This window comes from Eptesicus fuscus, chromosome 25, assembly GCF_027574615.1.
Source record: "Eptesicus fuscus isolate TK198812 chromosome 25, DD_ASM_mEF_20220401, whole genome shotgun sequence".
In the NCBI taxonomy this organism is placed as follows: Eukaryota; Metazoa; Chordata; class Mammalia; order Chiroptera; family Vespertilionidae; genus Eptesicus; species Eptesicus fuscus.
This window is the reverse complement of record NC_072497.1, coordinates 11,231,860-11,247,083: the sequence shown is the minus strand read 5'-3', so window position 1 is coordinate 11,247,083 and position 15,224 is coordinate 11,231,860. Positions and strand designations below refer to the sequence as shown.

Sequence of the window (15,224 nt, the reverse complement as noted above, 5' to 3'; positions counted from 1 at the left end):
CGGGGCCCGCCAGTAAGTACCCGTTTCCTGCCTCGTGTTTGGAAAGCAGGGTCTTTGGCAAGGACGCCGGAGCTACCAGCCCCGCGGGTCGGGTTTCCTGCGGAGACGGGGCTGGCTGCCCCTGCCCCCGCTCCCCCCCCCCGCAGGCCCCCCCCTTGCACCGACTGGGTCTCGGGGGAGCTGCTCTTTAGCCGCTGCCCGTGGCTGGCATGAGCCCTCGATTTTTTGGTGCCGAATCACCGGTCCTGTGGGCGTGGGTGAGACCAGGAGCCCGCCTGGACCTGCCGCCATCTCTCAGAGACTCGCTTTCATGGGCTTGTCCTTAACAACGGGCTCCAGCCCTGACCGGTGTGGCTCCGTGGATAGAGCGTCGGCCTGCGGACTGAAGAGTCCCAGGTTCGATTCCGGTCAAGGGCATGTGCCTTCGTTGTGGGCACATCCCCAGTGGGGCGTGTGCAGGAGGCAGCTGATGGATGTTTCTAACTCTCTCTCCCTCTCGGTAAAAAATCAATAAAATATATATTTTTTAAAATAAAATAAATAAATAAATAAATAGAAACGGGCTCTATGCAGGTGGGAAGCCACTGGCCTTGGCTGGCATCCGCACCCTGACCACGTCGGCGCTGATGGAAGTGCCGCCACGGGCACTCGGCACCCTCTGGACCCAGGGGTCCTGGTGACATCTCCCTTGTCAGGTGTAGCTCGCGCTCCAACAGTGTTCTTCTGGCCCGGCTGGCGTGGCTCCGTGGTTGAGCGTTGACCTATGAACCAGGAGGTCACGGTTCGATTCCCGGTCAGGGCACAGGCCCAGGGTTGTGGGCTCCATCCCCAGTGCGGGGTGTACAGGAGGCAGCCGATCCATGATTCTCTCTCATCATGGATATTTCTCTCTCTCTCTCTCTCCTCCCTCTCTCTCTCTCTCTCTCTCTCTCTCTTTCTCTCTTTCTAAAATCAATAAAAACATTCTTTTTTTAAAAAAAAGGAAGAACAGAGCAGTCCTTCTGAGTCTTGTCCTCAGTGCAACCCTGTGAATCCAGACAGAGCCCTCTGTGAAAACCAAACCACGTCCGCCCGGCCGGGTGGTTCAGTCGGTTGAGCTTCGTCCTGGGCACCGAAAGGTTGCCGGTTCAACCCCGGACAGGGCACATGCCTGGGTTGTGGGCTCGATCCCCAGCAGGGCATGTACAGAAGGCAACTGATCAATGTTTCTCTCTCACATTGTTGTCTCTCTCCTTCTTTCTCTCTCTCTTCCTCTCTCTAAGCATGTCCTCGGGGGAGAATTTTTAAAATATATATATTTTTTTATTGATTTCAGAGAGGAGGGGAGAGGGAGAGAGAGAGAAACATCAATGATGAGAGAGAATCAGGGATCGGCTGCCTCCTGCACGCCCCCTACTGGGGATGGAGCCCACAACCTGGGTGTGTGCCCTGATGGGGAATCGAACCCTGACCTTGTGGGTCATAGGTCCACACTCAACCACGGAGCCACGCCAGCCGGGTGTCGGGTGAGAATTAAAAAAAAAAAAAAAAAGTCAAGCCATGTCTCCCGTGGCTTCCAGAGGGTCCGAACACATCATCCCCGCCCCATTGCAGGGCCTGGGGAACGGGGCCCAGGCCTCCGTGCGAGGCCCGCCCTGCCCGGCTCCGGCGGCCGGCGGGCTGACGGGCGGCTGTGCCTCCCCTCCAGGGCCGGCAGGGCTTGGGCTCCATCTTCGTCTGGGCCTCGGGCAACGGCGGGCGAGAGGGGGACCACTGCTCCTGCGACGGCTACACCAACAGCATCTACACCATCTCCGTGAGCAGCACCACGGAGAACGGCTACAAGCCCTGGTACCTGGAGGAGTGCCCGTCCACGCTGGCCACCACCTACAGCAGCGGCGCCTTCTACGAGCGGAAGATCGTGAGCGCCCGGGGCGGGAGCTGGGGGCGGGGGGAGGGGAGGGAGGGGAGGGAGCCCCGGCCTTCCGGGGACCAGTTCCTTTTCCTCGGAACAAAAAGATGCGCCCTGGCCGGTGCGGCTCAGTGGATAGAGCGTCGGCCTGCAGACTGGAGGGTCTCAGGTTCGATTCTGGTCAAGGGCACCTGCCTGGGTTGCAGGTTCGATCCCTGGCCCAGGTCTGGGCACATGCAGGAGGCAACCAATCAGTGTGTCTCTCTCACATCCATGTTTCTCTCTCTCCCTTTCTTCTTCTTCTTCTTCTTCCTCTTCTTCCTCTTCTTCCTCTTCTCTCTCTCTCTTCCTCCTCCTCCTCTTTTTTTCCTCCCCTTCCTCCCTCCCTTCCACTCTCTCTAAATAATCAAAGGAGCCCTAGCTGGTTTGGCTCAGTGGATAAAGCGTCGGCCTGTGGACTGAAGGGTCCCTGGTTTGATTCCTAGTCAAGGGCACATGCCTGGGTTGCAGGCTCCATCCCCAGTGTGGGGCGTGCAGGAGGCAGCTGATCCATGATTCTCTCTCATCATTGATGTTTCTCTCTCTCCCTCTCCCTTCCTCTCTGAAATCAATACAAATATATATAGACTAGTAGCCCTGCGTACAAATCTGTGCGCCAGTAGCTCGCTGCCGCCCTCCTATAGCTCCCCCTCCCCCCGCTCCCCCCATAGCTTGCTGCCCTGCCCCCTCCTGTAGCTCTCCGCTGCCCGCTTGTAGCTCACTGCCCCACCCTCCTGCTGATCCGTGATCCAGTTGTTACGTGGTCAGTCGTTACGCTTCACGGCATAATGACCATTTGCATATTACGTCTTCATTATATAGGATTTTTTAAAAAGCTCTGTCCTTTAAAACAAAACTAAATATGAATCCATGGGAAAAGATCCTCGGGTGAGGATTCACAACAGCGACCAGAATAGCTGAGCCAGGCTCAGGCCGCTGTGTGCCAGGTCCCAGGGTGCCCCCCGCCCACCCGCGAACTCCCCGTGCGCCCTCAGACCCTTGGCAGCCTTCCCCAGATCCGGCCTGGCTCATTTTTGCACAAAATGCCCATGAAAACCCTCTCTGGCTTTCGAGGTCTAAAAATACCCTGTAAGAATGAGGTGCTTTCTCACCACGGCGTCTCCGTGTGGCTTTCTCCAATTCTGTGGTCACATGGCTTGGGAGCCAGCCGACCGAGCGGCACGGCCTCGGCGTGCAGCGCTGAGGAAGAGAGAGGGTCTTGGTTCTCTCCTGAAGGACGGTAGGCATCCAGCGGGTCCCCGGGGCATTCCCTTCCGAAGAACAGGACTTTTTCTGGACGCGGAGCTGGAGCGGCGGTGTGCGCCCGCCTCGCTCACGTCGGCGAGCATGAGTGTGATTTGTCTTTGACCGAGTCCGTGTTCGTCGGGTAGAGGGACGGAATTTGCGTTTCCTCCTTTCCCTCGTGTGTTACGACTTTAAAAAGAATGAGGAGCCCTGGCTTCTTGGCTCAGTGGATAGAGCATCTGCCCACGGACGGAAGGGTCCTGGGTTCGATTCCAGTCAAGGGCACATGCCCGGGTTGCAGGCTCGATCTCCGGCCCTGGTCGAAGCGTGCGCGGGAGGCAACGCATCGATGTGTCTCTCTCACATCCATGTTTCTCTCTCTGTGTCTCTCCCTCTCCCTTCCACTCTCTTAAAAGTCAATGGGAAAAACATCTTCGGGTGAGGATTAAAAGTCATGATAATTAGATAAATAAGGAGGGATGGGTGTTCAGTTGAAGCTAATGCAAAATTGCAGTGCACAGCCATCAGGTTGGGTTTTAGACATTTGAAAACACAAGATCATGTAGCCGGCCAGACGTGGCTTAATTTAAAAAAAAAAAAAAATCTTTTTATTGATTTCAAAGAGGAAGGGAGAAGGAGAGAGAGACATCAATGAGAGAGAACCACTGATCGGCTGCCTCCTGCACGCCCCCTACTGGGGATCACGCCCACAACCCGGGCCTGTGCCCTGACCGGGAGTCGGACTGTGACCTCCTGGATCATGGGCCGATGCTCAGCCACTGAGCCACGCCGCCCGGGCAATGCCTTTATTTTTTTTAAATCTTCCCATTCCTCCTGCCGCTCAGCCACGTCTTTACAAATGGCCCGCGAATTTATTTTTACATTTTTCGGGGGGGGGGGGGGGCCCACAGGCTCCCTCTCTTCCCCCTTTGCCTGCACGGACGGAAAGGCCGGTCCCCATGGCGGCCGCCAGCTTGGCAGCGGCCGGGCCGGCTCACGAAGGTATTAATTTAAGTTATTTTTCTTTCCCACTGGAGCACGCGCCCCTGGGACGGGCCGCCGGGTCCTGAATGGTTTCCTGTTCACGTAGGAGCCGAGCCCGTCGGCACCGGGACTGGCTGAGGTCTCGTTACACAGACGCCCGTCCCGGAACCTGATGTGGGGGCCGCGGGGGCTGCCTGGGGGAGGGGGAAGCGCGGCGGGGACTGTGTCCTTGGACACGTGGTGCCTGACCTCCTGGTTCCTAGGTGGACGCTCCACCCCTGAGCCACGCCGGCCGGGCCGGGGGGTTGGGGGGGGCTGCTCTTCGTGTCTCAGCACACGCGTGTCTTCCCTCTGCCCCGCCCCCGTCCTCACCCCGCGATGGGCTTATTTGTTCCTGTAGCGGGTCCATTTGTTACCTGTGAGAGCGAAGCCCTTCAGCACCGAGTTCCAGGCACGACGGACAGCTTGGTCGCCCAGAACGTGTCCAGCCCCCCGGCGTGGCTCCGTGGTTGAGCATCGACCTAGGAACCAGGAGGTCATGGGTTTGATTCCCGGTCAGGGCACAGGCCCAGGTTGCAGGCCCCATCCCCAGTAGGGGGTGTGCAGGAGGCAGCCGACCCATGATTCTCTCCCATCATTGATGTCTCTCTCTCTCTCTCTTCCTCTCCCTCTCCCTTTCTCTTTGAAATCAGTAAAAGATATATTTTAAAGAATGTGTCCAGATCGTGCCTCCTCCATCCCTGGGCCCCGGGACCACAGGTACTTAGGGCCAGCATCTTTTTTTTAAAATATATTTTTCTTGATTTCAGAGAGGAAGGGAGAGAGAGGGAGAGAGAAACATCAACGATGAGAGAGAATCATGGATCGGCTGCCTCCTGCACGCCCCCTACTGGGGATCGAGCCGCAGTGCAACCCGGGTATGTCCCCTGACCGGGAATTGAACCATGACCTCCTGGCTCATAGGTTGACGCTCAACCACGGAGCCACACTGGCTGGGCAGGACCAGCATCTTGAGTTCTCCTGAGAGCTGATCTCACCTCCTGCCTCCCTCCCGCCAGGTCACCACGGATCTGCGTCAGCGCTGCACCGACGGGCACACGGGTACCTCGGTCTCAGCCCCCATGGTGGCGGGGATCATCGCTCTGGCTTTAGAAGCAAAGTAAGTTCCCACTCACTTCCCCTTCTTTTTTTTTCTTTTTTAAGTTTTTATTGTCTACATTAATAAAAGAGCAAGATGCAAATTGACCGTACCTTCACGACACCCACCAGCCAATCAGGAGTGAGTATGCAAATTAACACAACAAAGATGGTGGGTTAATTTGCACATGCAGGCGTTCCACACCGCCCCAGCCACTCTGGGCCTCTGGGCAGCGTGGGAAGGCAGAAAGGCGGCTCTGGGCCTGAGCGAAGGCGGTGCCGGCAGCCAGGGGAAGGAAGGCCCGTTCTTGCACGAATCTCCGTGCATCATCGGGCCTCTAGTAGTATAATAACACACAACAGAAAATGTACCACGTGAGCCATTTTTAAGTATACAGTTCGTGCATTACATAGTCACCCACACCGCCATCCATCTCCAGGCTTTTTTAAAAAAATGAGTAACCAAAGAAGGTAAGGTTTTTTTTAAAATATATTTTTTATTGATTTCAGAGATGAAGAAGGGAGAGGGAGAGGGAGAGAAACATCAATGAGAGAATCATCGATCGGCTGCCTCCTGCACGCCCTCTTCTGGAGATCGAGCCACAATGCAACCCGGGCATGTGCCCTGACCGGGAATCGAACCGTGACGTCCTGGTTCATATTGTCTACGCTCAACCACTGAGTCATGCAGGCCGGGCAGTTCACACCCTCTTTGTAAAGAATGGTTTCTAGGGAGTAAGCCCTGAGATCAAATAGGGGGTATTTGATGCCCAGTCTGTGTGGCTCAGTGTTTGAGCATCGACCTATGAACCAGGAGGTCACGGTTCGATTCCTGGTCAAGGCACATGCCCAGGTTGCATTGTGGCTCAATCTCCAGAAGGGGGCGTGCAGGAGGCAGCCGATCGATGATTCTCTCTCCTCATGGATGTTTCTGTCTCTCTCTCCCTCTCCCTTCCTCTCTGAAATCAATAAAAATGCATTTTTTTTTAGAAAAAGAGGGTGTGAACGAACCCTCTGCCCGGGCACGGAGCCTCTGCAGCTTCCTGGCGTGCAGGCTGGGGGCTGGCCCCCTCCCCCGTGCCGCCGTCCGTCCGTCCGTCCGTCCGTCCGTGTGGCTGCAGCGTGTGTCCCTCTGTCCTTGCAGCGGCCAGCTCACCTGGCGGGACGTGCAGCACCTGCTGGTGAAGACTTCCCGGCCGGCCCACCTGAAGGCGAGCGACTGGAAGGTCAACGGCGCCGGCCACAAAGGTGCGGGCCCGGGGGGCGGGGTGGGGCCAGGCACCCCGTGCTGGTGGGCCCTGGGGGCGGGGGCCCTGGAGTCACAAGGGTGAAAAGTGTCCTGGAACCTCAATGTGGAAATCCCTACGGTCACTAGAGGTCAGGCTGCCCCAAACTTAGTGATTTTTAAAAAATATATATTTTATTGATTTCTTACAGAAAGGAAGGGAGAGGGATAGAGAGTTAGGAACATCGATGTGAGAGAAAAAAAAAAGAGTCCTAGCCAGTTTGGCCGAGTGGATAGAGCATGGGCCCTTGGACTGAAGGGTCCTGGGTTCCATCCCAATCAAGGGCACGTACCTCGGCTGCAGGTTCGATTCGCAGCCCTGGTTGGGGCGCTTGGGGGGGAGGCAACCGATGGATGTGTGTCTCTCTCTCCTCCCTTCCACTCTCTCTAAAAATCAATGGGAGGCTCTATCCACTGTGGCTCAGTGGATAGAGCATCGGCCTGCAGACTGAAGGGTCCTGGGTTCGATTCCGGTCAAGGTCATGTACCTTGGTTGTGGGCACATCCCCAGTAGGAGGTATGCAGGAGGCAGCTGATCGATGTTCCTCTCTCATCGATGTTTCTAACTCTCTATCCCTCTCCCTCTCCCTTCCTCTCTGTAAAAAATCAATAAAATATATTTTAAGAAGATTTACACCCAGCCGTTAGAGAAGACGGGTGCCCCCCCCCCCCGCCCCCTTTTCTGTAGCTCAGGTCCCACTATGTCAACACCGCGCCTGATACCACGACCTGGGAAACACAGGTCACGCCCTGTGACCCACGACCCAGGGGACATTCCTCTTCCTGTAAGGAGGCCATTGATCAGGCCCGGCGCGTCTCCGTCTTGCAGGAATGGGGGTGGCGGGCTGCGCCGTAACAAGAGCTGACCCACATTTCGATGTTGGCCTCGTGAACGAGGGAGAGAGATGGTATCTGCTGCCTCCGCCGGGCTTCGTAAATTAAACTTTGAAACCGTCTTGCACTGGCCAAGTTCAACGTCGGGCCGGGCCAGTTCACGTGTGCCCGCTGGCCTGTGCTGCCGCCGGCCCCCAACGGCCTGGCGTTCGGCCGGGGAGCTGAAGGGCAAAAGGGGAGAAGCCAGGGGTCAAGCCTGGGGCCTCCAGTGGTTTTTTTCCTCGGGTTTTATTTTATTTAAATACTAGAGGCCCGGTGCACGAAATTCGTGCAAGGGGAGGAGGGTTGGTTTCTCAGCCTGGCCTGTACCCTCTCCAATCCGGGAACCCCTCGGGGGATGTCCGGCAGTCAGACATCCCTCTCACAATCTGGGACCACTGGCTCCTAACCGCTCACCTGCCTGCCGGCCTGATCGCCCCTAACTGCTCCCCTGCTGGCCCGATTGCCCCCAACCGCCCTCCCCTGCCGGCCTGATCGCCCCTAACTGCTCCCCTGCTGGCCCAATCGCCCCTAACTGCCTCTGCTCCATGCCCCGCCACTGTGGCTTTGTCTGGAAGGAGGACCGGACGACTGGAAGATGTCCGGTCGACACGGTCTAATGAGCATATTACCCTTTTATTAGTGTAGATATTTTATTGATGTCAGAGAGGAAGGGAGAGGGAGAGAGAGATGGAAACATCCGTGATGAGAGAGAATCATGGACCGGCTGTCTCCTGCACACCCCACACTGGGGATCGAGCCTGCAACCCGGGCATGTGCCCTGACTGGGAACCGAACCAACCGTGACCTCCTGGGTCCTAGGTCGACGCTCAACCACTGAGCCATGCCAGCCGGGCGAGGAGTAGAATTTTTATTATTTTTACTTATTTTTGTTGTTAAAACTCACGTGAGGGTATATTCCCATTGATTTTCAGAGAAAGTGGAAGGGAGAGAGACACATCGATCAGTTGCCTCCCGCACACGCCAGGACCAGGGCTGGGTGGGGATCCAGCCTGCAACCGAGGGCCATGCCCTTGACCAGGAATCGAACCTGGGACCCTCCCGTCCGAAGGCCGGCGCTCTGTCCGCTGAGCCACACCGGCCGGGGCGGGAGTAGAGTTTTGAGACTGAGGAGCGCAGAGGGCCTTGGGAGTAATCCTCAGTAGGGTTTGTCCTGCCCTGTGGGGCTCCGGGAGACGGTCGGACGGTCGGTCGGACAGCAGGTCGGATGGTCGCATGCTTCCAGCCCTGAGCAGCCCAGGTGGTCTGTCCCGGGGCCATGGAGGTCAGGGGCCAGGGAGGTCAGGGGTCGGTGCCCTCCGTCGGCGGGAGTCGGGCCGGCGGGGATGGGCCCCCGGTCTGAAGGGCCTGTCTCTCCAGTCAGCCATCTGTACGGCTTCGGCCTGGTGGACGCGGAAGCCCTGGTCCTGGAGGCGAGGAAGTGGACGGCGGTGCCCGCGCAGCACACCTGCGTCGCCTTCGCGGACAAGAGGCCCAGGTGAGGCGCGGCCCCGGGGGTCCCCGGGCTCCTGGCCCCGACCCTGACGGTGCTGCCGGGCGCGCCAGGGAAGTGCACGCTCACACGTCGGCGGGCACGCGCTCGCTCTCTTTCCTGGACTGAGAAGCCGAGGAAGGAATGGTTTCTTTTGTTTTATTTTGGCTAATCCTCCCCCGAGGGTATTTTTCCCATTGATTTTTATTTTTTAATCTATCTTTTTAAATACATGTTATTGATTTTTTTACAGAGAGGAAGGGAGAGGGATAGAGAGCCAGAAACATCGATGAGAGAGAAACATCCATCAGCTGCCTCCTGCACACCTCCTACTGGGGATGTGCCCGCAACCAAGGTACATGCCTTTGACCGGAATCGAACCTGGGACCCTTCAGTCTGCAGGCCGACGCTCTATCCACTGAGCCACACCGTTTAGGGCCTCCCATTGATTTTTAGAGAGAGTGGAAGGGAGGAGAGAGAGACACACATCCATTGGTTGCCGTCCCCCCAAGCGCCCCAACCAGGGCTGCGAATCGAACCTGCAGCCGAGGTACGTGCCCTTGATTGGGATGGAACCCAGGACCCTTCAGTCCAAGGGCCCATGCTCTATCCACTCGGCCAAACTGGCTAGGTCTCTTTTTTTTTTTTTTTTTAAATGTATATTTGTATTGATTTCAGAGAGGAAGGGAGAGGGGAGAGATAGAAACATCCGTCATGAGAATGAATCATGGATCGGCTGCCTCCTGCACACCCCCTACTGGGGACCAAGCCCGCACCCGGGGCATGTGCCCTGACCGGGAATCGAACCGTGACCTCCTGGTTCCTAGGTCGACGTCAACCACTGAGCCACCCTGGCCTTGATCTTGATCTTGCTCTTGGACCCAGAGGTGTGCTAGGAGTTTGACAGCGTAGGGCTACTCCTGAGATGACGCCCACCTGTGAGACTGCACAGAGTCCCCTCCCCACAACTCACCCTCGGTGCCTTCTTAGTACAGGGTGGTGTGGGGAGGGCTTTACGGGGGGACCTACCTCCGTGGCCCCCAGGGCTGGATGGAACCTTCCAGGACCCTGCGGAGCTTTCCCTCGTGCCCTGCGCCCGCCACAGGGGGTGGGGGGGGGGGGAGGGCTGCGGACCGGTCGGGCGGACGGGAAACTTTGGGAGCCGGCCATGCAAGCAGTCAGCCTCCCCAGCCCACGCGTGCTGCACACACATCATGTGTTCATGTGTTCGCGTGTTTACGGCCTCGGGGGGGAATGACGTCGTTGTTTGTGACCGTGTCTGAGGGTTTCTTATGACTCAGGCCCCGCGGAGCCGAGTGATGTCATTCCTGGGGGACACTCAGCCTCGGCTTCTCACCTCCCTCCCGAGAGGAAGGTCCGGCATCGCGGGAACAGCGTTCCCCAAAACGGGCCCGGTGCCGGCCGAGCCTCGGGGACGTATCCATGGGCTGCTGGGCAGCCATAGGACCTTTCTGTCTTCATCTATTTTTAAGGATGTTTTTACTGATGTCAGAGAGGAAGGGAGAGGGAAATAGAGAAACATCCATGAGGAGAGAGAATCACGGATCGGCTGCCTCCTGCACGCCCCTCACTGGGGATGGAGCCTGCACCCCGGGCCTGTGCCCTGACCGGGAATCAAACTGTGATCTCCTGGTTCCTAGGTCGATGCTCAACCACTGAGCCACACTGGCCAGGCTCCATTCTTTTTTGTAAATTTTCGCCCTGACCGGTTTGGCTCAGTGGGTAGAACGTCGGCCTGCGGACTGAAAGGTCCCGGGTTCGATTCCGGTCAGGGGCATGTACCTTGGTTGCGGGCACATCCCCGGTGGGGGGTGTGCAGGAGGCAGCTGATCGATGTTTCTCTCACATCGATGTCTCTAACTCTTTATCCCTTTCCCTTCCTCTCTGTAAAAAATCAATAAAATATTAAAATAAAAAATTTTCGCCTAAGTTTCCATTCATCTTAGAGAAGAAGGGAGAGGGAGAGGGGGAGAGGGAGAGAAACATGGACCGGTTGCCTCCCAACTGGGGATCGAGCCTGCCACCGGGCGTGTGCCCTGACCGGGAATCAAACCCGTGGCCCTTCGGTGCACGGGACGATGCTCCAGCTGACTGAGCCACCCGGCCAGGGCGAGGCGCCGTCCTCTCAGCCTCTCTGAGCGGATCCTCTGGGCCGGCGGTCTCACTCCAGCAGGAACGTCTGGGAGTGTCTGTAAGGGAGGGCCGAAGCTGCTCTCCCCGGGGGGGCGGGAGGAGCCGGGTGGGGGACCCCGGAGGCCACACCTGGCGCTCACTGCCCCGTGGGTGACCTGGACCTCCCCCTGCCCCCAGGAGCATCCCCGTGGTGCAGACGCTGCGCACCACGGCCCTGACCACCGCCTGCGCCGACCACTCGGACCAGCGGGTGGGCTACCTGGAGCACGTGGTGGCCCGCATCTCCATCTCCCACCCGCGCCGCGGCGACCTGCAGATCCACCTCATTTCCCCCTCGGGGACCAAGTCCCAGCTGTTGGCCAAGAGGTAAGGCCAGCCTGGCCTCGTGTGGCCAGGCCGGGGGCAGAGGGCAGGGGGCAGAGGGCAGGGGGCAGGTGTCCGTGGCCGGCAGGGAACCACATGGGCATCATCGCAGCCTGGACTCCCACGCTGACTCCCCGGCTGCTTCCCCGGCAACCAGGCAGCCGAGCCACGACTCTCTCTCATCATTGTTCCTCTCCCACTCTCTCCCCTCTTCTTCTCTCTCTATTCCTCAGCTCGGGAAATGTGTTTGGTTTTTTTTTAAAGGAAATTACCTCTTAAAAAATTTTAAATATATTTGTATTGATTTCAGAGATGAAGGAAGAGGAGAGAGAGAGAGAGAGGAACATCCATGAGGAGAGGGAATCATGGATCGGCTGCCTCCCACACGCCCCCTACTGGGGATGGAGCCCACAACCCGGGCGTGTGCCCTGACCGGGAATCGGACCCGTGACCTCCTGGTTCATGGAACGATGCTCCATCCACCGAGCTGCCCCAGCTGGGCGAGCAGGCTCACGTTGAAGTGGGTGATTGTGGGTGGCCCGCGGGTGATGATGGTATAACTACCCCGATGGCCCTTGGCAGAAAGAAGGTCCCCCCGCCCCTGATGGATGAAAATGCCGGGCGCGATTCCCGGCACCGGCTCCCGGCTGCCCTTCCGTCCGCCCCACGCCGCCTGCCTGGCCTTCGAGGACCTTCCAGGGCTCCAGCGTGGGAGCCCCCGGATTCTTAGAGAGCGGGTCCCGGGGTCCCCGGATACCCCCCCCCCCCACCTTGTGCGAGGCTCTGCTGTCAACCCGCCCGAGGCCGCGTGGCAGCCATGGAGCCCTGGGCGGGGCCCCCCCCCCCCCCGCCCCCGGCCCCGAGGCAGATGGTGTGATTGTAGCTCTGACCTTGGCCTGGGCTCCGCGTCTTGCTTCGGTCGGCAGCTTTCTCTGTGTGCCAGGTTTTTTCTTTCCCAGGGAGTGAGTTTACACACCTCAGTGCCACAGCCCTTCAAAGACCGTTTGTTCTGTGCCCCGGGCCTTGGATTCCGCGTGGCGTCACGTGGGGAACCCGGCCCGCCCTTTGCCGTTTCTCAGAAGACAGCAGGGGTGCCCTCTGCCCTCGCTATTTGCTGGGCCAGGAAAGCTCCCCTGATAAGTGTTTTCCTACAGGAGATGGTTGGAGAAATCCCTGCCCGCCCGCACCACCCGAGAATCGAATCTCACGTCGTAGGAAACATTTTAAAAACTATGTATTTCTTTATTGATGTCAGAGAGGAAGGGAAAGGGAGAGAGATAGAAACATCAATGATGAGAGAGAATCATGGATCGGCTGCCTCCTGCACGCCCCACTGGGGATGGAGCCCACAACCTGGGCATGTGCCCTTGGCCGGAATCAGACCTGGGACCCTTCAGTCTGCAGGATGAAACTCTATCCACTGAGCCACACTGGCCAGGGCCATTTAAAAAAATATATGTATTTTTAGTCCTGGCTGGTTTGGCTCAGTGGATAGAGTGTCAGCCTGTGGACTGAAGGGTCCCAGGTTTGATTCCGGCCAAGGGCACATGCCCAGGGTTGTGGGCTCCATCCCCAGTAGAGGGCTTGCAGGAGGCAGCCGATCCGTGATTCTCTCTCCTCATTGATGTTCCTCTCTCTCTCCCTCTTCCTTCCTCTCTGAAATCAATAAAAATATTTTTAAAATAAAAAAAATAAAAAACAAGGGTGGGACAGCAGTCAGGGTCTTACCTGCCCCTTCGCCTCCGACAAAGACGAGGGCTGTCCTCACACCTGCTGCCCTGGTCCCCCATCCCCCACCCCTGCCCTTTTCCGGCCCCTCCCCTCCCCCCCGTGTCCTGACCGCGGTCTCCCCTCGCAGGCTGCTGGACCACTCCAACGAAGGCTTTTCCAACTGGGAGTTCATGACGGTGCACTGCTGGGGAGAGAAGGCCGAGGGGGAGTGGACGCTGGAGATCCAGGACATGCCGTCGCAGGTCCGCAACCCGGAGAAGCAAGGTCAGAGGCGCCACGCTCCTCTTTCGGCCCTTCTGTCGGCTCGAGCACTTTGCTTTCACTACGATGTCTCTAGCCCTTTTTATTTTTTTTAAACTAGAGGCCCGGTGCACGAAGATTCGTGCGAGAACGGGCCTTCCTTCCCCTGGCTGCCGGAGCCACCTTTTCGCTCTGGCCCGGAGCCGCCTTTCCGCCTTCCCGCGCTGCCCAGAGGCCCGGAGCAGCTGGGGCGGTGCTCCTGCCCGGCCACTCTGCGCCTGCGTATGCAAATCAACCTGCCATCTTTGTTGGGTTAATTTGCATACTCACTCCTGATTGGCTGGTGGGTGTCGCGAAGGTATGGTCAATTTGCATCTTACTCTTTTATTAGTGTAGATGAAGGTAAAAGGCACATGATACACACTTCACAAATTTTCATCATTTTTAAAAAATATGTTTTTATTGCCTTGGCTAGTTTGGCTCAATGGATAACGTGTCGGCCTGCCGACTGAAGGGTCCCGGGTTTGATTCCGATCCAGGGCATGTACCTCGGTTGCAGGCTCCTCCCTGGCCTGGGCCCTGGTCACGGTGCGAGCAGGAGGCAACCCATCGATGTGTCTGTCTCAGATGGATGTTTCTCTGTCTTTCCCTCTCGCTCCCACTCTCTCTAAGAATCCATGAGAAAATATCCTCGGGTGAGGATTAAAAGAATAAATAAACTCATTTAAAAACTTAAATAAATTAAAAATATGTTTTCACTGATTTCAGAGAGGAACGGAGAGGGAGAGGGAGAGAGAGAGAGAGAGAAGCATCAATGAGGAGAGAGAATCATGGATCAGCTGCCTCCTGCACGCCCCCCACTGGGGATGGAGCCCGCAACCCGGGTATGTGCCCTGACCGGGAATCGAACCATGACCTCCTGGGTCATAGGTTGACGCTCAGTCCCTGAGCCACACCGGCTGGGCTCCCCTCAAATCTCTACAACTTAATTGTTTTGTTTCGTTTTTAAGCCAACTCCGTTCCGCTGGCTGCAGGCCACCCCTCGGAGTGTTCTGTTCTCTGTTTAACTTACTCAATCTCTGACTGTTCGATTTCCAACAACAGCAAAGAAAAGCCAGCTCCATGCCAGTGGCAGCCGAGTAAAATGTTTCCAAATCTCAGATAAGACCTGGGGTTTATGAAGCAATCAAGGCGGCTGAGTGATAAGCGAGCTCCAGTAATACCACCTCTGGCACATTGGACTCGATCGGTTTATGGCCCTCGTTTTAAACCTTTTTTCAAAAAAACCGAGTAGTCTGGCCTGGCCGGTCTGGCTCAGTGGATAGAGCGTCCGCCTGCGGACTGAAGGGCCCCGGGTTCGATTCCAGTCCAGGGCACATACCTCAGTTGCAGGCTCCTCCCCAGACCAGGCCTTGGTCAGGGCTCATGCAGGAGGCAACCCATCGACGTGTTCCTCTCACATCGATGTTTCTCTCTGTCTTTCCCTCTCTCTTCCACTCTGAAAATCAAGAGAAAAATATCCTCGGGTGAGGATTAAAAAAAAAAAAGGCAGGAGAAATTAGCCTCTTCTGCGTGACTTGTTTTTCCCCCCTTTTTCCTTTTTTAAAAATATATTTTTATTAATTTCAGAGAGGGAGAGAGAGAGAAATATCAATGAGGAGAGAGAATCATTGATTGGCTGCCTCCTGCACGCCCCCCACTAGGGATGGAGCCCACAACCTTGGGCATGTGCCCTGAACAGGAATCGAACCCGGGACCCTTCAGTCCGCAGGCCTACACGCTATCCACTC

The 15,224-nt window shown here is 57.1% G+C and overlaps 1 protein-coding gene across 3 annotated transcripts in view; it reads left to right on the top strand.

The window, feature by feature from the left end:
- The window catches only part of PCSK6 (proprotein convertase subtilisin/kexin type 6), a 57,975-nt gene that overhangs the window by 31,349 nt on the left and 11,402 nt on the right, over positions 1 to 15,224 (top strand). For 2 of the 3 annotated variants that reach the window (XM_054713168.1, XM_054713169.1), the window contains exons 8-13: positions 1,688 to 1,900; positions 5,218 to 5,318; positions 6,441 to 6,544; positions 8,835 to 8,952; positions 11,278 to 11,466; positions 13,322 to 13,458. In XM_054713168.1, the coding sequence (XP_054569143.1) occupies positions 1,688 to 1,900; positions 5,218 to 5,318; positions 6,441 to 6,544; positions 8,835 to 8,952; positions 11,278 to 11,466; positions 13,322 to 13,458 (862 nt within the window). The remainder of the gene's footprint in view (positions 1 to 1,687; positions 1,901 to 5,217; positions 5,319 to 6,440; positions 6,545 to 8,834; positions 8,953 to 11,277; positions 11,467 to 13,321; positions 13,459 to 15,224) is intronic. The other variant, XM_054713170.1, reaches the window with a different exon arrangement.